This window comes from Myxine glutinosa, chromosome 3, assembly GCF_964187855.1.
Source record: "Myxine glutinosa chromosome 3, kmMyxGlut1.1, whole genome shotgun sequence".
In the NCBI taxonomy this organism is placed as follows: Eukaryota; Metazoa; Chordata; class Myxini; order Myxiniformes; family Myxinidae; genus Myxine; species Myxine glutinosa.
In genome coordinates this window covers 47,219,198-47,245,097 of record NC_136263.1, presented here as the reverse complement: position 1 = coordinate 47,245,097, position 25,900 = coordinate 47,219,198, and the positions used below count along the sequence as shown (strand labels likewise).

Genomic DNA, 25,900 nt, shown 5'->3' with positions numbered 1-25,900 from the left:
TGTCCAATTTTTATTTGTACAGTACAGTTACTGTACTTAATTGTGACGGAACATGAGACCGCCGTTTCTGGGCTGAATGATCTCGGGAGTACGTGATGACGCACGGACGTTTCCACTGACGCACTGGCGTATTACGTATGTTGTCGTTTTTTTGTTAAAATAAATAGAATGCTCAGTATAACTTTGAATTCAAATGAAGTCTTCGACAATGTGAACTGTATCTGGGAAGGGTCTTTTCGAAATATTAGGAAGAAGACCCGGGAGCCTTTCTCGGTGAACGTTTGCCCTTCCTGTTGACCTCGGGCTGTGCCTGTGGTAATATTTAGAAGGTGCTCGGGTCTATTGACCGAAGGGTTTCGGCTCGGTGGCCACCCTTCCAACCTCACGGCCTACCCCCTGCCCGCCATGGCAGTCGTGGATTCATTTTACCTGCTGCAGAAGGGGATATCCCGGAGTTACCTGACCCACACCGAACCACTGCTTCTTCTTGGAACTTTCTACGCAGCCAAGCAGGTAGGTCGCTATGATAGACCGAGGATTCGAGAGACTGCTTGCTCCAAGATGTCCATTTGATTTTTGGACTTCGAACTCTTCGGCCAAGAGGGGGCGCTGTATCGTAGAGTATGCTGACATATAAACGGTCGGATTACCTTATTTTAACTTTCAATAAAAGAGGACACCCCGGAGAGGGGGGTGTATCTGTGTCAGTATTTACCAACTCGTGTTGTATTAATGTGTTGTAGAGTCCCAGGACACGGTTTTAGCTGCTTATACAAGATTTGTTTATTACATCTACCAGGGTGAGCCATAAGCACCAGGAGTAATACTAACTAGCCGAAACCCGTGGAACATCCACGGAAGGGAGGATGTGGTGTATGGATAGAGTGTACCATTATGGATGGCATAGGGGATTTGCTTGTCCGAGTAAGAATTAGGAAGAAAGATGAGAATGAAGAGTGCATATATGAACAACGATCGCCGACACCGGCACAAATGCATGCTCTGGATTGTCCAATCAGCGGACGGCTCACTTCGCCTTCGCTTCGCCCAGCAGATGCCAATACGATGGCGTCGTAAGATGGCGTCGTATCGGCAGTTAATCGGATGCTTTTGGGCCCCAACGTCGGCTAATTCAGATTTTTCGGGTATGGCTGTACGTGATAAACAAAGAGCGCGGTTCGTAGATCGTAAATCCATTAGTGCCGTGGGCATCGGGTCACTGGGTGCGGCGTAAAAGGGATAACAAAGTCGAGTCCTTACGCTATTATTATAATTATTATATAGAATAATATATTACAGTGATAACAATAATACATAATAACAGTAGTAATAAAAATGTTACAGTAATAACAATATTACATAATAACAGTAGTAATAATAATATGTTGCAGTAATAACAGTGATACATAATAACAGGATTAATAATATATTACCGTAATAATAATGATACGTAACAGGAGTAATAATATTTGAATAATACATAATATGAGTAATAATAACATATTACAATAATACAACAATTATAATACCTCCTTAGATATTGAATGAATCCTTATGACGTTCGCTGTTGTCACAGCGCAAGATAATTTTTCTGCATGTTATGGTGCCAAAATACCACGTGTTATGGTGCCAAAATACCACGTGTTATGGTGCCAAAATACCACGTGTTATGGTGCCAAAATACCACATGTTATGGTGCCAAAATACCACGTGTTATGGTGCCAAAATACCACGTGTTATGGTGCCAAAATACCACGTGTTATGATGCCAAAATACCACGTGTTATGATGCCAAAATGCCACGTGTTATGGTGCCAAAATACCACGTGTTATGGTGCCAAAATACCACGTGTTATGGTGCCAAAATACCATGTGTTATGGTGCCAAAATACCACGTGTTATGGTGCCAAAATACCACGTGTTATGGTGCCAAAATACGACGTGTTATGGTGCCAAAATACGACGTGTTATGGTGCCAAAATACGACGTGTTATGGTGCCAAAATACGACGTGTTATGGTGCCAAAATACGACGTGTTATGGTGCCAAAATACCACGTGTTATGGTGCCAAAATACCACGTGTTATGGTGCCAAAATACCACGTGTTATGGTGTTAAAATACCACGTGTTATGGTGCCAAAATACGACGTGTTATGGTGCCAAAATACGACGTGTTATGGTGCCAAAATACGACGTGTTATGGTGCCAAAATACCACGTGTTATGGTGCCAAAATACCACGTGTTATGGTGCCAAAATACCACGTGTTATGGTGCCAAAATACCACGTGTTATGGTGCCAAAATACCACGTGTTATGGTGTTAAAATACCACGTGTTATGGTGCCAAAATACCACGTGTTATGGTGCCAAAATACCACGTGTTATGGTGCCAAAATACCACGTGTTATGGTGCCAAAATACCACCTGTTATGGTGCCAAAATACCACCTGTTATTGTGCCAAAATACAATGTGTTATGGTGCCAAAATACCATGTGTTGTGGTGCCAAAATACTATGTGCTATCATGCCAAAATACCACACATTATGGTGCAAATGCTTCCCTAATGCATTGTTTCAGTTCATCAACAGATGGCATGCGATGTTCTGCAACCTTGGGTTTGATGTACCCCCACAGAGCATTGTCACAAGTGTTCAGGTCAGGACTGCACGGTGGCCACAAAAGCTGTCAACCTGTTTTCATGATCTGCATCTGACAATTCACAAATGACAGTTGGTTTATGTGGTTTCACGTGAAGATCTTCTTGCATTGTGGGTGACGTAACGATGAATACGAAACACCCAACTCTGCAGAACGTTTCCGTAATGATTTTTTTTTGGAGATCTGCGAATGGATGTTTTCATGTTCTGAATTCCCAAATCACAAATTTTTGGTCGTCTGCTACACTTGCTGTCGAGTACATTTCCAGTCTGAAATACCTTTTTCCCCAAAGATGAAGATTTGATTTTGATGGTGCTGGCTTTCCAAAATGCTCCTCGTAGTCTTCTTGCACCTGTTTCATCATCTTGTTTGTGTTTCCCCTCTCGTGGTACGAAACCACTGCTATCAAGCTCTCTTCCACTGTCAATGGACTGGTGGTATAAACAAATCTTGTAAAAGAAGATAAAACCGTGTCCTGGGACATATGACACCCTGTATAAATGAGAACAAGTGTTATGGGCTCAAAAATCAATGTTATAATTATTCACATTTCAATGAACCTCTTTACATGCAGTGAGTCCTTTCCTTTCAGCAGTCCTTCTTCCTCCTGGTGTACCCATGCGCATACTTCTCTGTAGATCACATCTTTCTCTGCAGTGGTTGATTGATCTTGAAGAAGGCATGAAAGTCTTTGCAAGAAGTTTGAAGTTGTACTGTAAAAGTATAATCCCTTCCAGCTACTCAACAGTCAAGTTGTTCTTTTTCTTTGTCCACTGGCTTTGCATCAGTGAGAAAACTCGCTCTACATTTGCACTGTGAGAGGGAATAGCAAAGAAGAGCTGTGCAGTCTTTAACTGTTCTGAGTGAGTGACACTCAATGTTTTTGGACTTTTCAAAAAATTTGGTCCACTTTTGGTGTGTTTGCAAATTAATTGAACTCTTCGTCACTGTCGCAACTTTCCGTGAATTTCTTCCGATTGTTGAACTGATCAAAACGCTTCACGTCGTCAATTGGCATCCCCTTATCTATCAGGTATTTGAGACAAGATTCCACATCATTCCAATTCGGTGTCTCACTCAGGGAAATCCACATGACAGACTAGAATGGCACTCGGTAGAGCACATAACTCTATAGGCTCTATCTCTCAGTGGTGAAGAATCACTTTAAAATTATCTTGTCCGGATCCCAATCTGGATGTTCACCAAAATCGAATCATTTCGTCCTTGTCACCCACCCGACCTGTCCAAATTTCATCCAAATCCATCCACAACTTCTTTTTGAGATATCCTGTTCGCAGGAAGACAGACAAACATATGGGTGAAAACATAACCTCCGCCCACCTTCGTTAGCGGAGGCAACAAGAGAAGTCTTCCAGGGGTCCCATCTACGTCTCCACATATTCCAAGCATGTGTTGTACATACAATGTACACATCATTTTTTGCCAATTCCCTTGTGTTTTTGTGCCAGTAGTCCCTTTCTGTCAATATTTTTTGTTGCCATTAGAATAACATTCTTGAATGTGTGATTGGAATAAACTCGTGAGTGTGTGCATGTGCCAGAGGTAGATCTCACTGAATTCATGTTAGAAATGTGTCTTAATCACAGTGGGTGGTTTGTCCTGTGACAGAACGACTTAAAAGCCGGAAACATCTGCATCAGCCTTGTGATGCCTCAAAATAACGGCAGCCATCGTGCCTTGCTGTGAGAAAGCAGCTTTCTGTATTCAATATCAACAAACTCGCTGTACTCCTTCAGCTGCTCAATTCACCCGTAAACGCAACGCACCTCTCAAGCAAACTGTTCTTTTCAAGAGTTTCTGTTATGTATTGAGAAAACATATCGACAGTCTCATTCGGTGTGTTCTGGACCTCGATTTCATTTTGACTCCAAACAGCAGTTCTTCCAGTTGAAATGCTGAATTCTTACTGGAAATATTTTCACTGAACCGTGATTGCTTCCATCTGTAGAAAGTCGACAGTAAGCTACGCCATTTTCCTCAAACATTTTCAGAGCAGCTTCAACAGAGCTAACAATTGCCTCTGTCTTGGTTGGAGCACTTGAAAATTTTCGGCCTACCTTAGAATCTGGGAATATCTTCTTCAACAAGACCGATGTGCAATCCATTAACTTCAAACTATTGTGATTCTTAACAGTGTGAAATGCAAAAGCACCTCCTGCTGCAATAACAGCATCGTCTCATTTGCTGTCTGGTTTCACAAAATAATCTGTCAATTTTGCTGATGAGCTATCTCCTCGAACTGCTTTCTTGTGCTTGTCTGAGTCCACATGCGATTGTAAAGCAATAGCACCTTTATTACCTGCGCCACCGAAGGTGGATGGAGGATATGTTTTCACCCCTGTCTGTTTGTTTGTCTGTGAATAAGATGTCTCAAAAAGTTATGGACGGATTTGGACGAAACTTGGTGGAGAGGTTGGGTGCGTGACATGGACGAATCAATTCGGTTCTGGTGAAGATCTGAATGTGGATTCGGTTACGAGAGTTATTTAAATTTTTAAGTTATTCTTCACCATTGAGAGATCGGGTAAAAAGCGATATATAACATTATATTTAAAAAAAAGTTATGAACGGGTTATGACTAAACTACGTAGATGAGTTGGTTAGGTGAGAAGAACAAGTCGATTAGATATTGGTTTAGGTCCGAATCGAGATCCGGCCTATCAGTGGGATACAAAACATAAGCTGTTCAACCTGGCGGAGGTATGAGTTCTACCTACCGAGTGCCCTTCTAGTTTGCCACAGAGACGTACGTACCAGCTCTACATACCAAGCCCTCCACTTTCCATTCTTCTCGACCACTTCAACAACAACACGGGAATTTAGTCTTTAGTTCTACAACGAATTTACACTTTCGTTTTGGCATTGTGTTTGGTGGAAGTAAAATAAAATATCAAATATAGAGCTCTTGAAGAAAATCAAACAAGTGTGTATGGTACAGACTCAGAAAAGGCACTGAATCGCAGACTGAACACTCCACTGTACTCTCTCACTGCGAGGTTGGACAGGAAGTGGACGCCGAGTATCGATGTTTGAACACGTCCATTACACCATGATGAGCCTTGTACCAAACTGTCCTGGTCCAAACATTACATAACTGCATTTTATCACCCTGGAAAATGTACAAAAATGGTTTAACCGTTTAAATAAGGTAAAAAAAAGTATCCCATATATTAAAATTTGTCTCTTAAAATGCAAAAGCAAAAAAAAGGATGAAATCCCAGACATTTAAGGGCTGAAAGGGAGGACATACCTGGTAAAAAAAACAGATGTATGGCAACCCTACATAACAGAGATGTTTTATGACTCACGGTGAAAATCATAAGGTTCATCGTTTCTTTCACAAGAGTAGACTGTAAAGTCAGGAACGTAGTTGAGTTGCATAAAAATGATATAATTGTCTGTGAATAATAGTTATATGTCATTCGGAGTCAATGCAATCAAAGTGAAAAACCACAAATTCAAATTGGATTTTTCCCCTCCCAGAGACATTGTTAATATAGTGTTTGTGTATAGACATATAATCCACCACAGAATGCTCGGTACGCATGGGCAGAAACCCATGTAAATGGCTGTATTCAAGGCACCGCAATGATATAGTGTGGGAGATCAGGATTGGTTCCTGAAATGGCTCACACAGCTTCTAAAATAAGTCGAAAATACTTGGAAAATACGTGAGAGAAAGGGCCGTGCCTCTGCACAACTAAAGATTTGGAGAACCTTCTCAGCTTGTCGAATGGGCAGCTGCCTGTACTGCAAACTCCCGACCATGTGGACCGGTACAAGGCCAGAGTGGATGGGCATGTGCTACCCAAACCTGAAAGAGGGAAGACATACCATTAAATCCGAGTAAGAGTCTTGTGTGCTTCTTGCGATCCTGAATGTGTGAATCCGCCATTAATCGGACGTATCCAAGGGATTAGACAGTTTTGGTCCATCTGTCTGTGTATCTGTGTATTTCTGTGTGTCCAATTTGCATTCAGGAACGTAGCAATTATGGTTATTCATCTTGAAATAGCCACTCTTTGGTCTAAATGCTGAAAATTGTGTTTTAATGACTATTACACCCACTTCCTATGGGAGCGGCAGGAAGGGTCATGTTGTTATCCTTTCTGGGGTATGTCGATTATAGTAGATCTTGGCTCGGCTCCGTTAGTCTGTGGGGTACGCGATAAATATATAATGCCTCAAGAACGTCGGGTTTCCTCCCCTTTAGTTTAGTGTTAAACAGCAGTAGTGACTTTTAAAAAAGGTAATCATACGTGTTTTAAGTTTAAACCAGAATGGCACACGGTAGAGTGCATATCCCCACCAGCCTGACCAGTTTACCTTTTGTATCCCACTGATGGGCCAGATCTGGATTCAGACCTGAACCAAAAGTTAATAGGCTTGTTCTTGTCACCTAACCAACTCGTCCACCAGTTTAATCATAACGCGTCAAGAACTTTTTAAAATATCACATGTGGTATATCGCTTTTCGCCCGATCTCTCAATGGTGAAGAATCACTTAAATATTAAATAAATCTCGTATCCGAATCCATAATGAGATCTTCACCAAAATCGAATTGATTAATCCTTGTCACACACCCAACCTCTCCACCAAGTTTCGTCCAAATCCGTCTCACTTTTGAGATATCCTGCTATATATCAGTTTTGGCCCTATCTCTCCATGGTGAAGAATCACTTAAAAATACTCTGATCCGGATCTGGATTCAAATCTTCACCAAAAATGAATCCATTCTTCCTTGTCAAATGCACTATTTCTCCACCAAGTTTCATCCGAATCCATCCACAACTTTTTGAGATATCATGTTGTATATCATTTTTGGCCCTATCTCCCAATGGTGAAAAATGACTTTATCCCAAATGACAATGATCCCAATGGTGAAATTCTACTAGCCGGATCCGGATCTTCACCAAAATCTAATCATTTCGTCTTTGTCACATACACTACCTCTCTGCCAAATTTGCCTGAATCCGTCCACAACTTTTTGAGATATCTTGTTCACAAACAGACAAACAAACAAACAGACAGGGGTGAAAACATAACCTCCATCCACCTTTGGTGGCGGATGTAAATATTTTACTTCAGGTGTTGTTGCCCCACGAAACAGCATGATAAGCTATTTATATACATTAACACAACACTTGTTCAAGGAGGAAAAACCCCATGAAGAGAGGGGATATTATTTGTATTAAAATTGTTTTGTAACAACATTAATATTATGCTGTGCGGGAGTAATGCATTCGATCGTGTCCGTCCGTCCGTGTGTGTGTGTGTGTTTGTGAACAAGATATCTGGAAAAGTTCTGAACGGATTTGGATGAAGGTTGGTGGGATGATTGCCCTTGGGATAAGGAAGAATGATTAGTTTTTGGTGAAGCTCAGGATATTATTCCGGATCCAGGAATTTTTTGAAGGATTTTTACCATTGGAAGACAGGGCTCAGCAGCGGCCACCCACGGCGGGAGTATGCGCTCCACTGAGTGGCGTTCTAGTTAGTCTTGTTATTACTTTTGTTATTAGAAGCGGCTTTGGAAAAATGCTACGATTAGCTATCTATGCACCTTAACACGAATTTTACCCAAGGCAGAAAACCCCCTTGGGGTGACGGGAAAATTAAGTCACTACAACCTCCATCGCGTGACCCTTAGTCCGCCTGTCAAGTATGGTTGAGATTGGATAATTAACGTCCAAATGTATCGCCGTCAAAAAGACAGACAGACAGATACCAAATTGCGTTTTGCCCCTCACCCCAATTGCCCCCACCCCTCCACTACACACACACACACACACATACACACACGTGTGCGCATACCTGGAGACCAGGTAGGGCTTCATTCCACCTTCTGAAACCCACATTTGGAGATAACAATAAACGACACACACACTGTACACCATGATGAGTGAACTAAACTCGTTTAATATACAAATTCTGTGTGTCTCAGGCTTTGTGGTTTCTTCGATGTGCATTTGGTCTAGCTCGAAACGTGGTGAGACTCCTTAAGCCACATCATCTTCCATCGCAATGTGGAGAATGGGCCGTGGTTTGTGGTACGTCACGATCAGTAGAACCTCGCTGTCTCATTTTCCCATCTGTGCTATCCCATTTCCCTTTCCTTGGCCTGATGTAGAAACCAAGCCCTGAAGTGTACAAGAGAATAATCCAATATTTAGTTTTCTAAAAAATTCTGAAGACCAAAAGCAGACTGTGAAGCAGACTTTGTGATATCTAGAATTTGTTAGTCTAATCCTGAAAGTAATCTCGTAATACACACATTAGGACTGTCTAGGCTACGCAGTGAACATGACAATCGATGTGCATGACGGGGTGCCATTCCTGTCTTTATCTTAAGGTGTTTATTTTGTTTGTACGTGGCAGGTATTCACGATGGGGGACTGGGCCAGGCATATGCCCGTGAACTGGCTTTACGAGGATTTTCCGTGGCACTGATTGGGAAAGACCAACATAATCTGGAGTTGGTGGCTGACATGATTGAACAATCGTCTAAGGTTAAGACCCTCGTTGTGGTGACCACTGGGGGCCCAGGATGCGTGGATCGGTGTGCAATTGCACAAAATTTTGGTGAGTATTAACTTGTAATTATCCCCACACTTTAAAAATAAAAATAAAAATACTGCAGTGAGGGATTAAGGGGAGTGGGCTAACCCTAACAACTTCACTCTAGTTGAAAAGGTGTGCTTTTGCAGATGATGAACAATCCTAACCAAATTTTATCAACTATCCTTTCTTTCCTTCACCTCAAAGATGAGATGGACATTGGGGTGTTTGTCTGGCTGCTTCCTCCACACAAGCCCATGCAACCATTGACTTCTCGGGTGCAGGAGATGACAGCTTCCGTGTGGCGAGACACGTGGTGGTTGTTGGGGTCTGAGCCTCTGATTGAACTGGTGTTACCGGCCATGATTGAACGAGGGCGAGGTGGCATCGTACTGGTTATACCCCCAAACTACCTGCTCAGCGATGACCCAAGGCTCTCAGCCGACACGGTACTGGCAAAACATTTATGAGGGCGAAAGAGAAGTAAAACGTTCCCCGACCAATCTCACAATTTGTCACTTTCATAAATGGTGGACAAACGGGAGCAAAATAAATACACCGAGACGTTTATTTGTGATTCCATATGTACTGTTTTCATTCATCCTTCATGCGTCTCTTCGCCATCTGGTCATGTGTCTTCATCTGCTCCATTAAAGTTCTTCCACGTGATTTGCAGCATGGACACGAAGCATGCTGTGTGAAACATTTTCAATGTCTGATCATTGGCAAAAGGCAGAAATTTGAGGCATGGTGTCTGATCACCCACACGTAACATGCATCTACACTCACATGTTTTTATTTGGCCGTATTGCTGACGGGCACACTCACCTCCGAGCTGGCTAGCCTGCGTTCAAATATTGACCCAGCTATAAGCTGCCATCCCAGTGTTTCACATGCAGGACGAGGCATCAATGTGTGTGCTGCCCCTCGAATGGACGTTAATTTGGGCATTCTGACTGCCGGCATTAGTTGGTGGATGTTAAAGATCCCACTGTGTTCTTCGTGAAGAGTATCAGCTATCGCCGGTACCCTGAACAAATTCCTGTCCTGACTTCCTGTTTGGGAGTGGTGACCTGTCCAAGATTGTAATCCTAGCCAAGAAACTGCTTTGGCAGAAGCAACGCTCTGTATAGAGCATGATACATGATAGTGATTATTGCCCATGAAAACTTGCCATGGGGTTTGCGGCCTGGCTTGCTTACCGAGTGACGATAGCCTCGGAATAGAACAGTTTGCAGTAAGAACAGGAGTACATATCACCCTGTAGTTGCTTGTTCAGTCCATACTATTGGAGCCTTTCTCTGATGTCAACAGTGATATAAACTTGTCTCATTTCATTCCGTTGAAGTTATTGTCAAATGTATTGGGACAGCAAATCCAGACTTGATCGAACCCTTCCAATCTGCAAGTGCATGGTTTTCTCCACGTTGCAGAGCAAGCATGTGCTGTATAAAGATGCATTGTTGTGACACTTAGGACATCCGCCTGGCTTTGCAATACCACAGTGACAGCCATTGGTTGCATCTACCTGCATGGAAACGCATCTTGCCATATCACTGTTAGAAATGGGTTTGCAGGCAACAGAGAAACTCCTCAGTGGCCAACATAGAGCGCCGACTTGCACCCAATCGAAGCACCGTGGACCATCTTAGGATGCCACCTCAGGGCCAGGGTCAACAGCACACAATCCACCACTGAATGTGCCCATGTTCTGGAGTATTAGAAATGGCTCGTTATTTGATTTGATTTGATTTGATGTGCCATACTCTCTACAGAGCGTTGGTGCTCCCGAAGCAGTTTCTTGGCAAGGGTTATACTGGGAAGTTTGCCATTGCCTTACCAGCGCTGTTTGTCCGTCCTCTAAGCGTTTAAATGCTAAGCGTCAAGCAAGGAAGCAGCACGTACCATTTCTAAAAGTTTTTGGTATGACTCGGTCGGGGTTTGAACCACCCGTTACACCGTTACACCGTTACACCATCGAATCTGGTTAGCTGATTTTTACACCTCTTTTATCTCCAAACATTTAATGCAAAGTACAATTTAAAAAATCGAATAAAAGATTGTGACTGATCATCCTTGCATATTTGCTGACCATCCCAATACTTACTTTTCACAAAGTAGTGGATTGTATAAACGTTCTAAAAGCTGTTGCGGAGTTGTTTTTGAGGGTATTGCAATTGGGTCCGTTTGTTTGTCTGTCCACACAGAATGTGAGTATGCTTTTCTCTGCACCCATTGGTCCGATTGTCACAAAAGTTTCACCATACGAGCATCCTCCTGTGAAATTATTTAATGACAATTATGACATCATAGGTCACGTGGTTATGGGCACCATCTTGGAAAAACCGAAAAACTTTGCACCTTTATATCTTTGAAACCGCTCTATGGAAAAATTTTAAACTTGGCTCATTGGCAAGTACTCCCTATGGGGAATAATTTATGTTAATGATGATGTCATCAGTGCCTTCATTATGATGTCATAATTCGACAAGAAGAATGCTTGATCTGATCAGTTTGAAATTTCTTGAGCATTATCGATTCAAACATTTTATGGATGAATTAAATTGATGACGTCATTGGGCACGTGGTTCAGCAGCCATATTGGATTGAACATACATCGATGTTGTCAATAAACCACAAAAACACAGCAGCTAATAAACACCACACAATATACACCACATAAACACATCCCGGCAAGGGTCTGCAATCTCCGATTCTGCAGGGTCTGCAATCTCCGATTGCTCTTTCTTGTTTTTTTTGTACAGTGTATCATTGTGGATGGCAACTCTTTAAATTGAGGATAGACGAACATTAGTCCTACAGATGAAGCAACATTTTAACTGTCATTAGCATTCGGCAATCCCCTCACCACATCCACATTGTGCAGAGACCACATTGACCAAAGAAGAATGATACCGCGGCCTTGGAGAAATGAATTTCAAATTTTGTCCTTGTAAAGGCACAATAACTACTTTTAGTCAAAATATGTTTATAACATATACAAAGTGACTAGAAGGGCACTCGGTAGAGCGCATACCTCCACCAGGCTGAACAGTTTATGTTTTCTATCCCACTGATCTGGATTCGGACCTGAACCAAAATCTAATCGGCTTGTTCTTGTCACCTAACCAGCTAATCCACGAAGTTTATTCATAACTCGGCCACAACTTTTTAAAATATGTTATATATCGCTTTTCACCTGATCTCTCAATGGTGAAGAATCACTTCAAAAATTTAATATTTCGAATCGATTCGGTCTTGTCACACACCGAATCTGTCCGCCAAGTTCCATCCAAATCCGTTTATAACTTCTTGAGATATTGTGCTATGTATCGGTTTTAGCCCTATCACTCAATGGTGAAGAATCACTTGAAAATGAAATAATTCTCGTATCTGAATCCATATTCAGATCTTCACCAAAAACGAATTGATTAGTCCTTGTCACACACCCAACATCTCCACCAAGTTTCGTCCAAATCCGTCCATAATTTTTTGAGATATCTTGTTGACAGACAGACAGACAAAGAGATGAATAAACACAGTAGCAATACCCTTGGTGCTCACCTGGTAGAATAAACAGTATATTGCACCGACTAAAGGTATTTGAAACCAATGTCAATGGTTGCTAGAAGACAGGACCACATGTAGAATCATACTAACATAATCATAAGACTTTAAACAAACAAACAAAAAAATACCTATTTTGGGGGGCAATCCCCTCCCCTCCCCCAACCCTATATACCTCCTCAGACCCCAATTTTTCTAATGCCTTGAACAGACATTGGTACATCATGGGTGATTAAGGTTGTGGTGAAGTTTCATCGAAATTGCGTGTGTAGTTTCAGATAAAGCAAAATCCTGTTTTGGGGGGTCAAACCTGGATTCACTTTGACCCTGGTAAACCCCCTTAGACCCAGATTTTTTTTAATGCCATGAACAAACTTTAGTCACAACACAACAAATATCATTTGTGCCAAGTTTGGTCATTGCAAGTGTTGACGGACGGACGGACCGACGGACGGACGGACCACGTGCCATCGCATAAGCTCCCCTGAACTTCGTTCCAGGTGAGCTAAAAATTACTCATAGAGTGACACTTGGCAAAAGAGAACAAAGTAGAATGGCACTCAGTAGCGCATCCTTTTGACCTCAAAATATATAGGATTTTGTCAGACCATAAACTCTACCATTTGGTGAAGTTTTATGAAGATCAGTTTAAAATTGTGACCTGTAGGCAAGTATAAGTGAGTGGACAGACAAACACACACACACACACACACACACATACATACACACACACACACACACACACACACACACACACACACACACACACACACACACTCAAACCGGAATTATCAACATTCTTATCAAAAACATTTTTTTTGCCAAGTAACAAACAAACAGATGAAAAATCACTCGTAGAGCAACACTTGGCAAAACAGAACAAAGTTGAATGGCACTCAGTGGAGCATCCTTTTGACCTATAAAAAATTTAGTGATTGAATTAAGTGACCTGATATGCAAATCGTCTTCAAAGTTTAAGTTAATCGGATGAAAATTGACAATTTTAGAAATTTGGCCTATGTTGACCTATTGGCCTATGTTGATCTCAAAAATAGTTGGTGGTTGGTTTCAGTAAGCTGATAAGTAAATCCTATTCAAATTTCAAGTATCGTACTGGCCGGGGAGGTTTCGTTTATTCGCAGCTGTCTACGCTCTCCATCGAAATCGAAGTTAAGTAATTGTTCCCATTTGTATTTTCGTTATAACTATTTATTTTATGGTGTTGTACGTATCGTGTATCCCGAGGAAGATTTTCGCTGCAAATCTTTCATACCTGTAAAGAAAATCGTGTTAATCGTGTCGTGTCTTTTGAGGCCTTGTACAGTGTCCAACTTTGAGGCTTTGTTTTCCTCTCAGCGGTCCGTCGTTTGTGCTCCAATAACTTCCGTTCTCTGCTTTTCCCAGTCTTTTCACCCCATAGCCTACTTCCTTGTTTAAAATCAACGAAAAAAAAAATCAAAAAAACAAAAAAAACATTTCCTTCTCTGTTCTTATTCTTTGTTCTCATTCGTTTATTCGTTCGTTCGTTCTTCGACCACGTGTTTCTCCCACATTTCCCCAGATAGTTTTCACTGTTATTAACCTTAAAATGTTTACACTTTCCCCTCAAGTTCTGTATTCCGTCGTATATTATAACACCTTTTTCTTCTTCTTCTTTAAAAGGCTGCTTTCGACTTGCTCACCAAATCTATTCATCCCAAAAAAAAGTTCCATCTCTTTCAGTGCCTCTTTTCTACATTCCCTAAACTCTCCTGCACTCCATCCTCCCTCCAGCGTCCTTAAACGTATTTTTGACTCGAAGATCACAAGAAACTCATTTTGCAATAAATGTTCATTTCCCATTAATCATACACTTTCTAAAATCCAATCTCACCCCTCCCCTCCAAATCTTCCCCATAACCCCTCCCATCCAAATCTTCCCCATCACCCCTCCCCTCCTAGACTCCCCCCTCGCCCCTCCCCTCCTAGACTCCCCCCTCACCCCTCCCCTCCAAATCTCCCCCATATCCCATCCCTTTCAAATCCCTCCCCTTGTCCCTTCCCTCCTAAACTCCCCCCTCGCCCCTCCCCTTCAAATCTCCCCACCCTCATTTCTTCTCAATTTCCCCCCTCTCACTCCCCCTCCTCAAAGCGTCCTCCCCGCTTCTGCCCCCTTCCAACTCTCACCTCCATCTCCCCCAACCTTCTGCCTTGCTCTTTCCCCTCCTCAAATAACACCTCATTGTGCCTCACCCAATCACCATCAAACCTTTTGTCCGCCCCATCCTTCCCTTTCTCCGAGCTATTCTGAAATCTCGGACACACCTTCAACAGCTCTCCCTACCTCTTCCACCTCTTCCACATCTTACCCTACCCCTCCTCCCCCCTGTTCTGTATCCGATGCTCCCCCTTCCTCTTCATTAACGGTATGGACCTCAAACATTCAGGGCCTTCATTCAAACTCAACTGATCTCTCCATACAGGTTGCTTCTGTCAAACCAGACGTGATCTGCTTAACAGAAACTTTCCTCCTTCATGATGTCTCTGATTCCTTAGTATCTCTCCCAGGTTACTCCCTCCTCCGGTATGATAGACCTGAGCCTCGTCCTGGAGGTGGGGTTGCTATCTTTATCAAAAACTCTCTGCCTCACTCGCCCTGCACTGCACTCTCTCCACCTCACCCCCAGGAATACCTCTGGCTATGGCTTCCCCTTCGCTCCCACCTCTTGTTCATATGTGTGTTGTACCGTCCACCAAACAGTGATGACTCCATCTACATCTCGCTGTCTGATAATATGGACCAACTTCTGTCGACTCATCCCAACTCTCTCTTCCTCATATGTGGTGATTTCAATTGTCACCATGCCAGTGGGCTCGGTGTGGGTACCTCTCTCACCAGCCATGGCTCCTCAGCAAAGGACTTCTGCGACTCACTGGGACTGACACAATCTGTCAATTTCCCGACCCGGATCTCAGTCAACGGAGCATCTTCTCTTCTGGACTTGGTAATGACTAACTTCCCTGAAAATGTCTGCTGCTCTTCTTCTGCTCCAATCGGCTCATCTGATCATGTGCTTGTTAAAGTGGACATCTCTCTGACCATTCTCAGCGAGCCTGCTCCGCGTCGACGAGTCTGGCATTTCACTCAGGCCAACTGGCACAGTCTTCAAGCAGCCATCAATCATCTGGACTGGTCTCCCATCTCTACCACCTCTGACATCAACTCATCCTGGGAATTCTTCCAAAGTAAATTGCTCTCTCTCATGCACAGATTTATCCCATCTCGTCTTCAGTTGTCATACCCTTCCTCCCGTCTATGGTACACGGAATCTTGTGGTGAGGCTGTTGCCCAGAAACAACTTGCCTTCGTCTCCTGGAAAGCAAATCCAACGGAAGGAAATCTCATTTCCTTTCACAAAGCCAGAAACAAGTGTGTGTCCACCCTCAAGAGAGCCAGGAAACAATATCTCTCCATTCTCAAGACCGAACTCTCTTATCTGTCTCCCTCTTCCAAATCCTGGTGGCGTCTGGACAAATCTGTTTCTGGTGTTTGTTCCCCCTCCATCCCCTCCCTTACCTAAAATGGCTACACAGCTGACTCCGCACGTGAAAAAGCTGAATGCCTCAACTCTGTGTTTGCCTCCAAATCTTGTGTCCCAAACCCATCCCTCTCTGTACCCACCATACCCAGTCGTACCCAGCTGCTCCTGGACTCCGTGTCCTTTCCTCCTGACAAGGTGGAAAAGTTTCTGTCAACCCTCGACTCTGATTCTGCAACTGGACCTGACGGCATCAGCCCACGGGTCCTAAAATCCTGTTCTTCCGCTCTTTCACTCCCTCTCTCTGTTCTCTTCACCCTCTCTTTTGCTCAAGGTCAACTGCCATCTGCTTGGAAATCAGCCAACATCACCGCTTTGCACAAAAAAGGTGCAAAAACAGATCCTAGCAACAACAGACCAATCAGCCTTCTCCCAATTATCAGCAAAGTCATGGAATCCATCATTGCTTTGGATATGAAATCTTTCCTCTTCTCCAATGGCTTGATCTCTGATCATCAATTTGGTTTCAGACCAGGCCACTCTACTCTGGACATGCTGCTTCTGCTGTCTCAAGAATGGATGGAGGTCCTCAATGCCAAACAGGAAATTAGAGCTGTCTCCCTCGACATATCACGTGCCTTCGATACGGTCTGGCACCCCGCTCTGCTCACCAAACTCTCCTCCTTTGGTATCCATGGAAATCTCCACGCATGGCTGGCGGACTTCCTCTCTCGTCATAGTCACCGTGTGGCCCTGAATGGGTTTCTCTCATCTCCTCTTCCTGTTCAGGCTGGAGTTCCCCAAGGCAGTGTTCTGGGCCCTGTGCTTTTTCTGGTCTTCATCAATGATCTCTCTGACTCTCTTGAAAATCCTCTCTATCTCTTTGCTGATGACTCCACTCTCTGCCGCTCCATTCCTCATCCCTCAGATCGGCAGTCTGCAGCCTCCTCACTCTCTGGAGACCTGGACAAAATCACAGACTGGGCAAACAAGTGGAACATGTCTTTCAATCCTGACAAATCTCACACTCTTACGATGTCTCTCCGAAAAGACCAACTGGACAACCCTCCCATCTACTTTCTGAATAATCCTCTCCAAGAAGTTCTGTCACTCAAGCTTTTGGGTCTCACTATCTGCCATGATCTTTCCTGGGAAAACCACATTTCCAAGCTGGCCTCCAAAGCCAGTCGCCGACTGGGCATCCTCCGTCGTGCGAAGTCCTTCCTTGGCACACCTGAGCTCCTCACCACATACAAGGCTTTCATCCACAGCTCAATGGAATACTGCTCTCCCCTCTGGGCTGGTGCTCCTGCCTCACACCTAGCTCGTCTTCACGCTGTTGAAACCAAAGCGTTCAGAATCATTGGAATCTCCCATGATGACGCTATCTCCGAGGGCCTTTCACTTACTCACCGCAAGCAGGTTGGTGGTCTTTCCGTCTTCTACCGACTACTCTCCGGCCTTGCTCCCCCAGCTCTCTCTGGGCTCTGTCCCCCAAATATTCCTACAGGTCGCACAAGATCTGCCTGCAACCCTCTTATGGTTAAACTGCCAAAATCAAGACTCTCTGCTCACCTTCACTCCTTCATTCCTCTTTTCTCCTGCCTCTGGAACAAACTCCCTCACTCTCTTCAATCCCACTCCTCCCTCCAGGTCTTTAAAACGGCTGTTCACCACCATCTCTTATCTTCCCCAATCCAAAACCTTGATCTTTTCTACCCCCGCTAATTTCACCCCAAATCCACTTTTTTTGAGGTGACTTTTGTCTTCTTTCCTGGAAGTCCTTGGTGTCCTTACGTTTTATACCTATCCTGCCTCCCCCCAGAGCCTGTCCCTCCCACACATCTCCTGATGTCCCTGCTCTCAAATGTTGTGTTTGTGTGCTTCCTCCCCTTCTCTCCCCATCTTGTCGACCGCTCCCCTTTTTATATACTTTGTTTGCTTGTTTGTTTGTTTTGTTTGTTTGATAAATGTTAGCTCTTTCACGAGCCTCGACTAAGTATACAAAAAAAAAAAAAAAAAAAAAAAGATCAGATGAAAATTCAGGATTTTAGAGATTTGAAAAAAGTGGTTGACCTTTGGCCTATTTTAACCTTTTGACCTTTTGACCTCAAAAATATATAGGATTGTGTCGGAACACGAACTCTACCATTTGGAGAAGTTTCGTGAAGATCGGTTTGCAATTGTGACCTGTAGGCAAGTATAAGTGAGCGGACAGACAAACACACACACAAAGAAACACACAAACAGGAGTGATCAACATACTTGACAAAAAAAGTAACAAACAGACAGACAGGAGTGAAAACATAACGTCCATCCACCTTCGGTGGCGGAGGTAATGAGAGTGTCTTCTGCATACGGCTGTGTGCTCCACATTGCTCCCACTCCCATTAACATCACCAGGATGGCTGTTTGTCATCAGGTATCATTTTGTGTGGATTAAACCTCGCATGAGCACGTGACTAACTTTGGGCTATCTCACAACTACTTAAATGCCATTTTATTACGCCATAAAATTGAGAAACCTTCCTTGCTAAGCATCATGTCGATATACACCAGAGTCAGCCATGTCATTCTGTGTACTGTTGTCTTGACAACAAAGTTATTAAACCTGCTTTTTACTCTTAATTACAACAGCTGAAGCTTGTACAGCCAGCAAGATCCTCACTTTATTGTCCTAATTGTGTTTCATTTCAAACCACAGGCGTTTTTGGAATGTTACAGCCGAGGCCTTCGCCTAGGTCTGGCTCCGCTCGGCCTGTTTGTTCAACTCCTCACACCGCTCCGTCTGGCTTCGCCCATCACGACGCTGGTCGGCTTTCGCTATGCGATAGATCAGCCGTCGTTATTTACTCCAACGCCGGAAACCTACGCAAAATATGCTGTGTGGACCCTCGGCGTTCTTCCTTGCACTGCTGGATACTGGCCTCACTCCCTGCAGGTAAGCCGAAGCACAAGATTAGTTTGAGAGAATGTAAAACAAAAGCCGTCCTGCAATTTACTGCTTATGCTCATTGTATGCTGCATATGTTGGTGTATTTATGAGCATGTACCAAAAAAAGGAGTCATTTCCATATGATATATGCAAAAGAAAAGGATTGGGTAGAGTGTAGATTTTTAATTTAATTTTTATAAAACAGCCGCAAAGCAAATAAGTAAATAATTTGTTCTTTTTCCATATGATTTTTATTTATCAAAAGTCATCTAATAAATGGAACTTGAACAGCACTTGGTAGAGAACATATCTCTGCCAGGCTGAATAGTTTAGGTTTTGTATCCCACTTGTAGAACCAATCTGCATCCGGACAAGAACTAAAATCTAATCGGCTTGTTCTTGTCACCGAACCAACTGATCCACCAAGTTTAGTCATAACTCGTCCACAACTTTTTAAAATATCGCTATATATCGCTTTTCGCCCGATCTCTCAATGGTGAAGAATCACTTAAAAATTAAATAATTATCGTACCGAATCCATATTCAGATCTTCACCAAAATCAAATAAATTCGGTCTTGTCACACACCCAACCTCTCCACCAAGTTTCATCCAAATCCGTGATAACTTTTTGAGATATCCTGCTATATATCGGTTTTAGCCCCGTCTCTCAATGATGAAGAGTCACTTATAAATTCTCTGATCCGAATCCGGATTCAAATCTTCACCAAAAATGAATCCATTCTTCCTTGTCAAATACACTACTTCTCCACCAAGTTTCATTCGAATCCATTCACAACTTTTTAACTCAACTGGACTATGTCCAGCTGAGTTTTTGTCGACACCCAGTGTCCGTCGTCCGTCGTCTGTCTGTCTGTCTGTCGTCTGTAAACAATTCGACGTCTACGCTCTAAAAGTCACAAATATTGATAAAATTTGATGAAACTTGTTATGCAGCATCTTTAAGACATAAACTAGTTTGGGATTGCATTTCTGCGTTGCATGCCTAAAAATGGGCGTGGCAGGGTGGCCATATTGAAAAATTAATTTTTGTCAATCTGGTACTTCCTAATGTAGCTAGAAGGCTGAGACTTGGTGTGTAGACAGTATGTAAAAAACCTCAACACATATATTACGGGTTTTGATGATGTCCGAAAAATGACCTCGTCGTGACCTATGACGTGACGACCCATAAACATCAGTTTGGACGACGTCCAAGCTCTAAAAGTCACAAATACTGATCAAATTTGATGAAACTTGTGCCTTTTGCCACTTAACGATATTTGAAAACACACATATAAACGCACATATAAACATATAAACGCACATATAAACTATATAGTTTGTGGTTCTATTATGCATATTCTAACCATATTGATATAGACCAGTTGAGTTCAGGTTCCCTGGAACCTCTAGTTGAGATATGATGTTGTATATAATTTTTGGCCCTATCTCCCAATGGTGAAGAATGACTTGATCCCAAATGACAATGATCCCAATGGTGAAATTCTAGTAGCCAGATCCGAATCTTCACCAAAATCTAATAATTTATTCCTTGTCACAAACGATACCTCTCCGCCAAATTTTGTCCGAATCCGTCTACAACTTTTTGAGATATCTTGTTCACAGACAAATGATGGGAATTTGAACCCAGGATCCTAGGATCCCAAGCCTGCGCCCGAACCGCTAAGCCAACACCAGGCTTAAATCGTATACAACAACATGCATTTTAAGGCCATTTTCCCTGCTAGAGCGGGGGTTAGCCTTGCGGGCCCCATGACAATCTTCTCCATTTTGCCCTATTTTCTGCATCTCCCCTTGTTAAGCCCCTTGCCCGCATTTCTTCTTCCACCATCTTTAGCCAAGTCTTTCTCGGTCTTCCCCGTCCTCTACTTCCTTCTACATTAATTTCCATCACTCTTCTCAACCAGTCACTTTCATCCTTCCTCAACACATGACCAAACCATCTCAACCTGTTCCTCTTCACAGCATCAATCACAGGCAATATTCCCATCATCTTTCGCAATTCATCATTTGTCTTCCTCTCTCTCAACGATACTCCGCACATCCATCGAACCATTCGCATTTCCACCCTTTCCAGCCTTCGTTGCTGCTCTACGTTCATTAATGCATTCATATCTACAAATCGTATAGTGTTCGTTATTTAATTTGCACGCAGTACACACAGTGTATGTCAAATTGTTAATCACATCTATTTCGCAGAACAACACAAGCCTTGTTGTGTAAATGTTGTGTAAATTTTGTGGGTTTGTTGTGTAAATGACCAGACTGTGTGGTGTCATGGTTAGAGCGGCCACTCCATGTCTGCGAGGTCGGTGGTTTAAAGTCATACCAAAGACTTTAAAATGGTGCGTGCTGCTTCTTCTTCGCTTGACATTCAGCATTTAAAAGGTTAAGAACATGGACAATCCTCATAGGTTGTTATCCATGGGGAGGAGGTGTCCCGCTGGGTGCAGTGAGAAAGGCGGTGTCATTGTTGTGACGGACGCAGGTACCCAGAGTACCCCAGGAAATGGTGGCACCACTCCCTACCCTAAACTCAGTGGCTGAGTCTGTCGGCTAACAGTCTTGGGTTGTCACGTATGTTCATCATCTGTATGTCATGTGACAGCTCCACCACAAGATTGAGGTTACAGGTGTAAATGTAGTATAATGAACAACATTGTTATTACAGGTGTAAATGTATGATAAGGTAAGTCCTGAAAATGTGATGTTTTGGATTGAATCAGTAAATGATGCAATCTGAACTATTTATGAATGTAAGAAAACCTTACCTGTTCTCTTACTCCCCCAACCTCCCTTCTTTTCATGGGATGGCACTACTACCCTCACAACCTACCTCACCATCCCTTCAGCTGATGCTCTCTCGGTGGCTTCCAAAATGCTTTCGCTCAATCTTCTGATATACATCGCCACTGGACATGGACAATACGATAAACCAGCACCCGAATGGGACAATGCACACGCACCATGTGGACTTGCAAATATTTTCATCTATAATGGAACTAATCCCACCAGCTCAAGCCTTTTATAGTACATATTTAAAAAGTAACGTGCAAGTTCATCACAAGGGCAGAACACATAGATTTTGACAAATGGCCAAAACACACGATTACGGAAATTCATCCTCAGCACTTGGCTTCTGCAAGAACCTAACGGTGCATTCAACCATGAAGGGAAAGGTGAGTTTGTAATAAGCGACCATTGACAAGTACAAGCCAAATTGATCAGGTCGCTACAAAACCGAGCCACAAGGGTGGCAACCGTTATTTGCACGATTAAAGAAACTTAAAAGGAGAAGTAAAGGTTGGAATAGTAAGTGAGAATTTAACATTGGGTAGTATTGAAAGGAGATTTGAAAAGGTGTGGAGGGAAACCACAAAGGTTAAATTAATTCCAGCAGCCCTTGAGTATCATTGATCTCAAATGGCCTCAAAACGATCATTCATTCTTGAGTATCATTGGTGTCTCTGAGAAAATGAACCTTGTGTGGAAGGGTGAAGCTCAACAGGAGAATGGAGACTTCGTCGCGTTCGATAATTGCAATCGCTGAGTTTTCAACATATCTTCGATTAATTATTGTTTGAACTTTTGTGATTAGAATCAATAAAATAAACCACATGAAATGGTCCTTTTGAATGTGAAATTGGATTTAAGGATTTCAGTAGGAACTGATACCATGGTTTCTGTTTTATCAAAATGGAATGAAGAAACCATCCTTTAGTTATTCATTACTTGCAAAATCGAAGATTTCTCAAGTACGAATATATTGGTCAGTTGCGTTTGTTATTAGTCCCCTACCGGTGTACACTGGAGGGGACTATAGGTTTGCACGCCGTCAGTCAGTCTGTCAGTCGGTCAGTCGGTCAGTCCGTCACGCAAAGAACAGTTTTCCGGACTTTTTTTCTAAACTCGTAATGCTAATGATTTCAAACTTGGCACATGGTTTCCTCATGATAAGTTACAGGTCAGGTTCGAACTTCACGACGTTTCGATCATTTTTAACAAAGTTATGGCACTTTGAACTTTGGGAATTCTGATAATTCTGATGATCCTGAACTCAGTGCCATTTTAAGTTTTAATTTCCTTTAAAAGCCAATTTCTCTGCAATAATAGGACCGATTGAGATCAAATTTTCACCATATGATAGACTCGGTCTGTAGAATATTTTAATGGTAATTATGACGTCACAGATCACGTGGTTCGGTCGCCATATTGTTTTTCGTGAAAGCACGAAAACCCCTTTTTCTCTGCAACGGCTGAACAGATCGAGGCCAAACCTTGCAGGCAGAATCGCATACCGATGACGAACAAAAAAGTCAGCGAACATGACGTCATGCGTCACATGGTTTCAGAGTTATGACGTTTTTAAGCATGAACCTTTAAAACCGAGCTCCTCCCTCATTTTTGATCCAATCGAGGGGAAACTTCACAGATCTGTTCAGCACTAAAATGACCTTTTGGAATTTGCGATAGGGCACGTGGTTTGGCAGATATCGTTAATTAAACGAAAATATTTTTTAAAAATGGATATCTCTTGTTTATTCTCGAGTTCTCCTCAAGCCGCACTGCGCGTCCTCAGCCTCGTCTCGCGAACGTCAACAGCGCGCGCTTTCTGGAGGGGCGGAGCCAAGCTGAGCAACATATATATACACATCGATCATTGATCGTGAACCGGGAAATATAATAAATTACTGATGGTTTCAGAGTTATGACATTTTTAAGCATGAACCTTTAAAACCGAGCTCCTCCCTCATTTTTGATCCAATCGAGGGGAAACTTCACAAATCTGTTCAGCATGTCAGTCTACTAAAATGTCATTTTGGAATTTGCGATAGAGCACGTGGTTTGGCAGATATCGTTAATTAAACGAAAATATTTTTTAAAATGGATATCTCTTGAATCGCTAGTACCTCAGACCGTGAGTTGGTAATAATTTATATAATTCACACAGTGCAATACATGCAGGCCGCTCCACGGAGCGACCTTGCAGGCTTATCAATGAGGCGAGGTGTGACACACGTGTCTCAGCATACCTCAGATCAAGTTTGAGAACCAGCATCAACCGTGCATAAATTTGCATATTCGATCATTTTTGACAAAGTTATGGCACTTTGAACTTTGGTAGGGGACATGTATTGCAGCGCAATACTCAGAATACTTGTTCTGTTTGTTACTTGCGAAAATCGAAGATTTTTCAAGTATATTGGTTGGTCTTGTGCGTTATTCTGTCTGTTTGTTTGTCTGTCTGTATGTCGGTCACCTGCAGGTCACAATTTTCAACCGATCTAAACGAAACTTCACCAAATGGTAGAGTTGGTCATGGGCAAGAAGCCTATTGTTTTTGGGGTCAAAAGGTCAATACGTCAACATAGGCCAAAAGGTCACCAACTTTGTCAAATTTTTTAAATCCTCAATTTTTATCCGATTGATTTGAAATTTGAAGAAGATTTGCATACCTGGTCACTGAATTCAACCACCAAGTATTTTTGAGGTCAACATAGGCCAAAAGGTCAACCAACACAGGGCAGATTTCTAAAATCCTAAATTTTCATCCGATTAACTTGAAATTTGAAGAGGATTTGCATATATGGTCACTGAATTCAACCCCAACTATTTTTGAGGTCAGCATAGGCCAAATTTTTAAAATCGTAAATTTTCATCCAATTGACATGAAAATTGAACAGCATTTGTATATTAAGTCACAACTGGAAAACCAATTATTTTTTAGTTCAAAAGGTCAAAGGTCAAGACAAGGTCAAACTTCCAAAATCATAAATTTTCAATCGCTCATTTTCATAAAAACATCTTTGCCACAACTACCTCGGTGATACTGACCAAATTTGGTACGATACATCAGGAACTTAAGGTCTCATGGGGTTGTTCCTGAGCCATACCAGGTTGTGCCTCACCCATCTGGATCCGCCTCTTGTAAGAGGCTGTAAAGGGCGATTTCTCCTCAAATTCAGGTAAGTGATTTAAATGTCAGTCCCCCACGAGTCTATTTATTGGACCCCTACACATAGGGCACTGTAGGTATGCTCTCTGTTTATTTGTCTGTCTGTCTGTCCCACCTGTGGTTTTTTGCACTTTTTCCCATACCCTTCAACATATATATATATATATATATATATATATATATATATATATATATATATATATATATATATTTGTATACAGAATCGAGGCTCGTGAAAGAGCTAACATTTATCAAACAAACAAATCAAACAAACAAGTAAACTAAGTATATCAAAAGGGGAGCGGTAGACAAGATGGGGAGAGAAGGGGAGGAAGCACACAAACACAACATTTGAGAGCAGGGACATCGGGAGATGTGTGGGATGGAGAGGGCTTGGGGGGAGGCAGTATAGGTATAAAACGCAAGGACACCAAGGACTTCCAGGAAAGAAGTTGGTATTTCAAAAAAGTGGATTTGGGGTGAAATTAGCGGGGGTAGAATAGATCAAGGTTTTGGATTGGGGAAGATAAGAGATGGTGGTGAACAGTTGTTTTAAAGACCTGGAGGGAGGAGTGGGATTGAAGAGAGTGAGGGAGTTTGTTCCAGAGGCGGGAGAAAAGAGGAATGAAGGAGTGAAGGTGAGCAGAGTCTTGATTTTGGCAGT

The 25,900-nt window shown here is 42.5% G+C and overlaps 1 protein-coding gene across 1 annotated transcript; it reads left to right on the top strand.

Annotated features, from left to right (window-relative positions):
- The first annotated feature begins 123 nt into the window (after positions 1 to 123).
- On the top strand, positions 124 to 22,908 carry LOC137423618 (inactive hydroxysteroid dehydrogenase-like protein 1). Its single transcript, XM_068110969.2, has 6 exons — positions 124 to 513; positions 8,625 to 8,730; positions 9,059 to 9,262; positions 9,446 to 9,687; positions 19,028 to 19,264; positions 22,133 to 22,908. Exons 1-6 carry the CDS (start codon positions 406 to 408, stop codon positions 22,178 to 22,180), a joined length of 945 nt encoding a protein of 314 aa, XP_067967070.2. The 5' UTR covers positions 124 to 405; the 3' UTR covers positions 22,181 to 22,908.
- Positions 22,909 to 25,900: the final 2,992 nt, after the last annotated feature.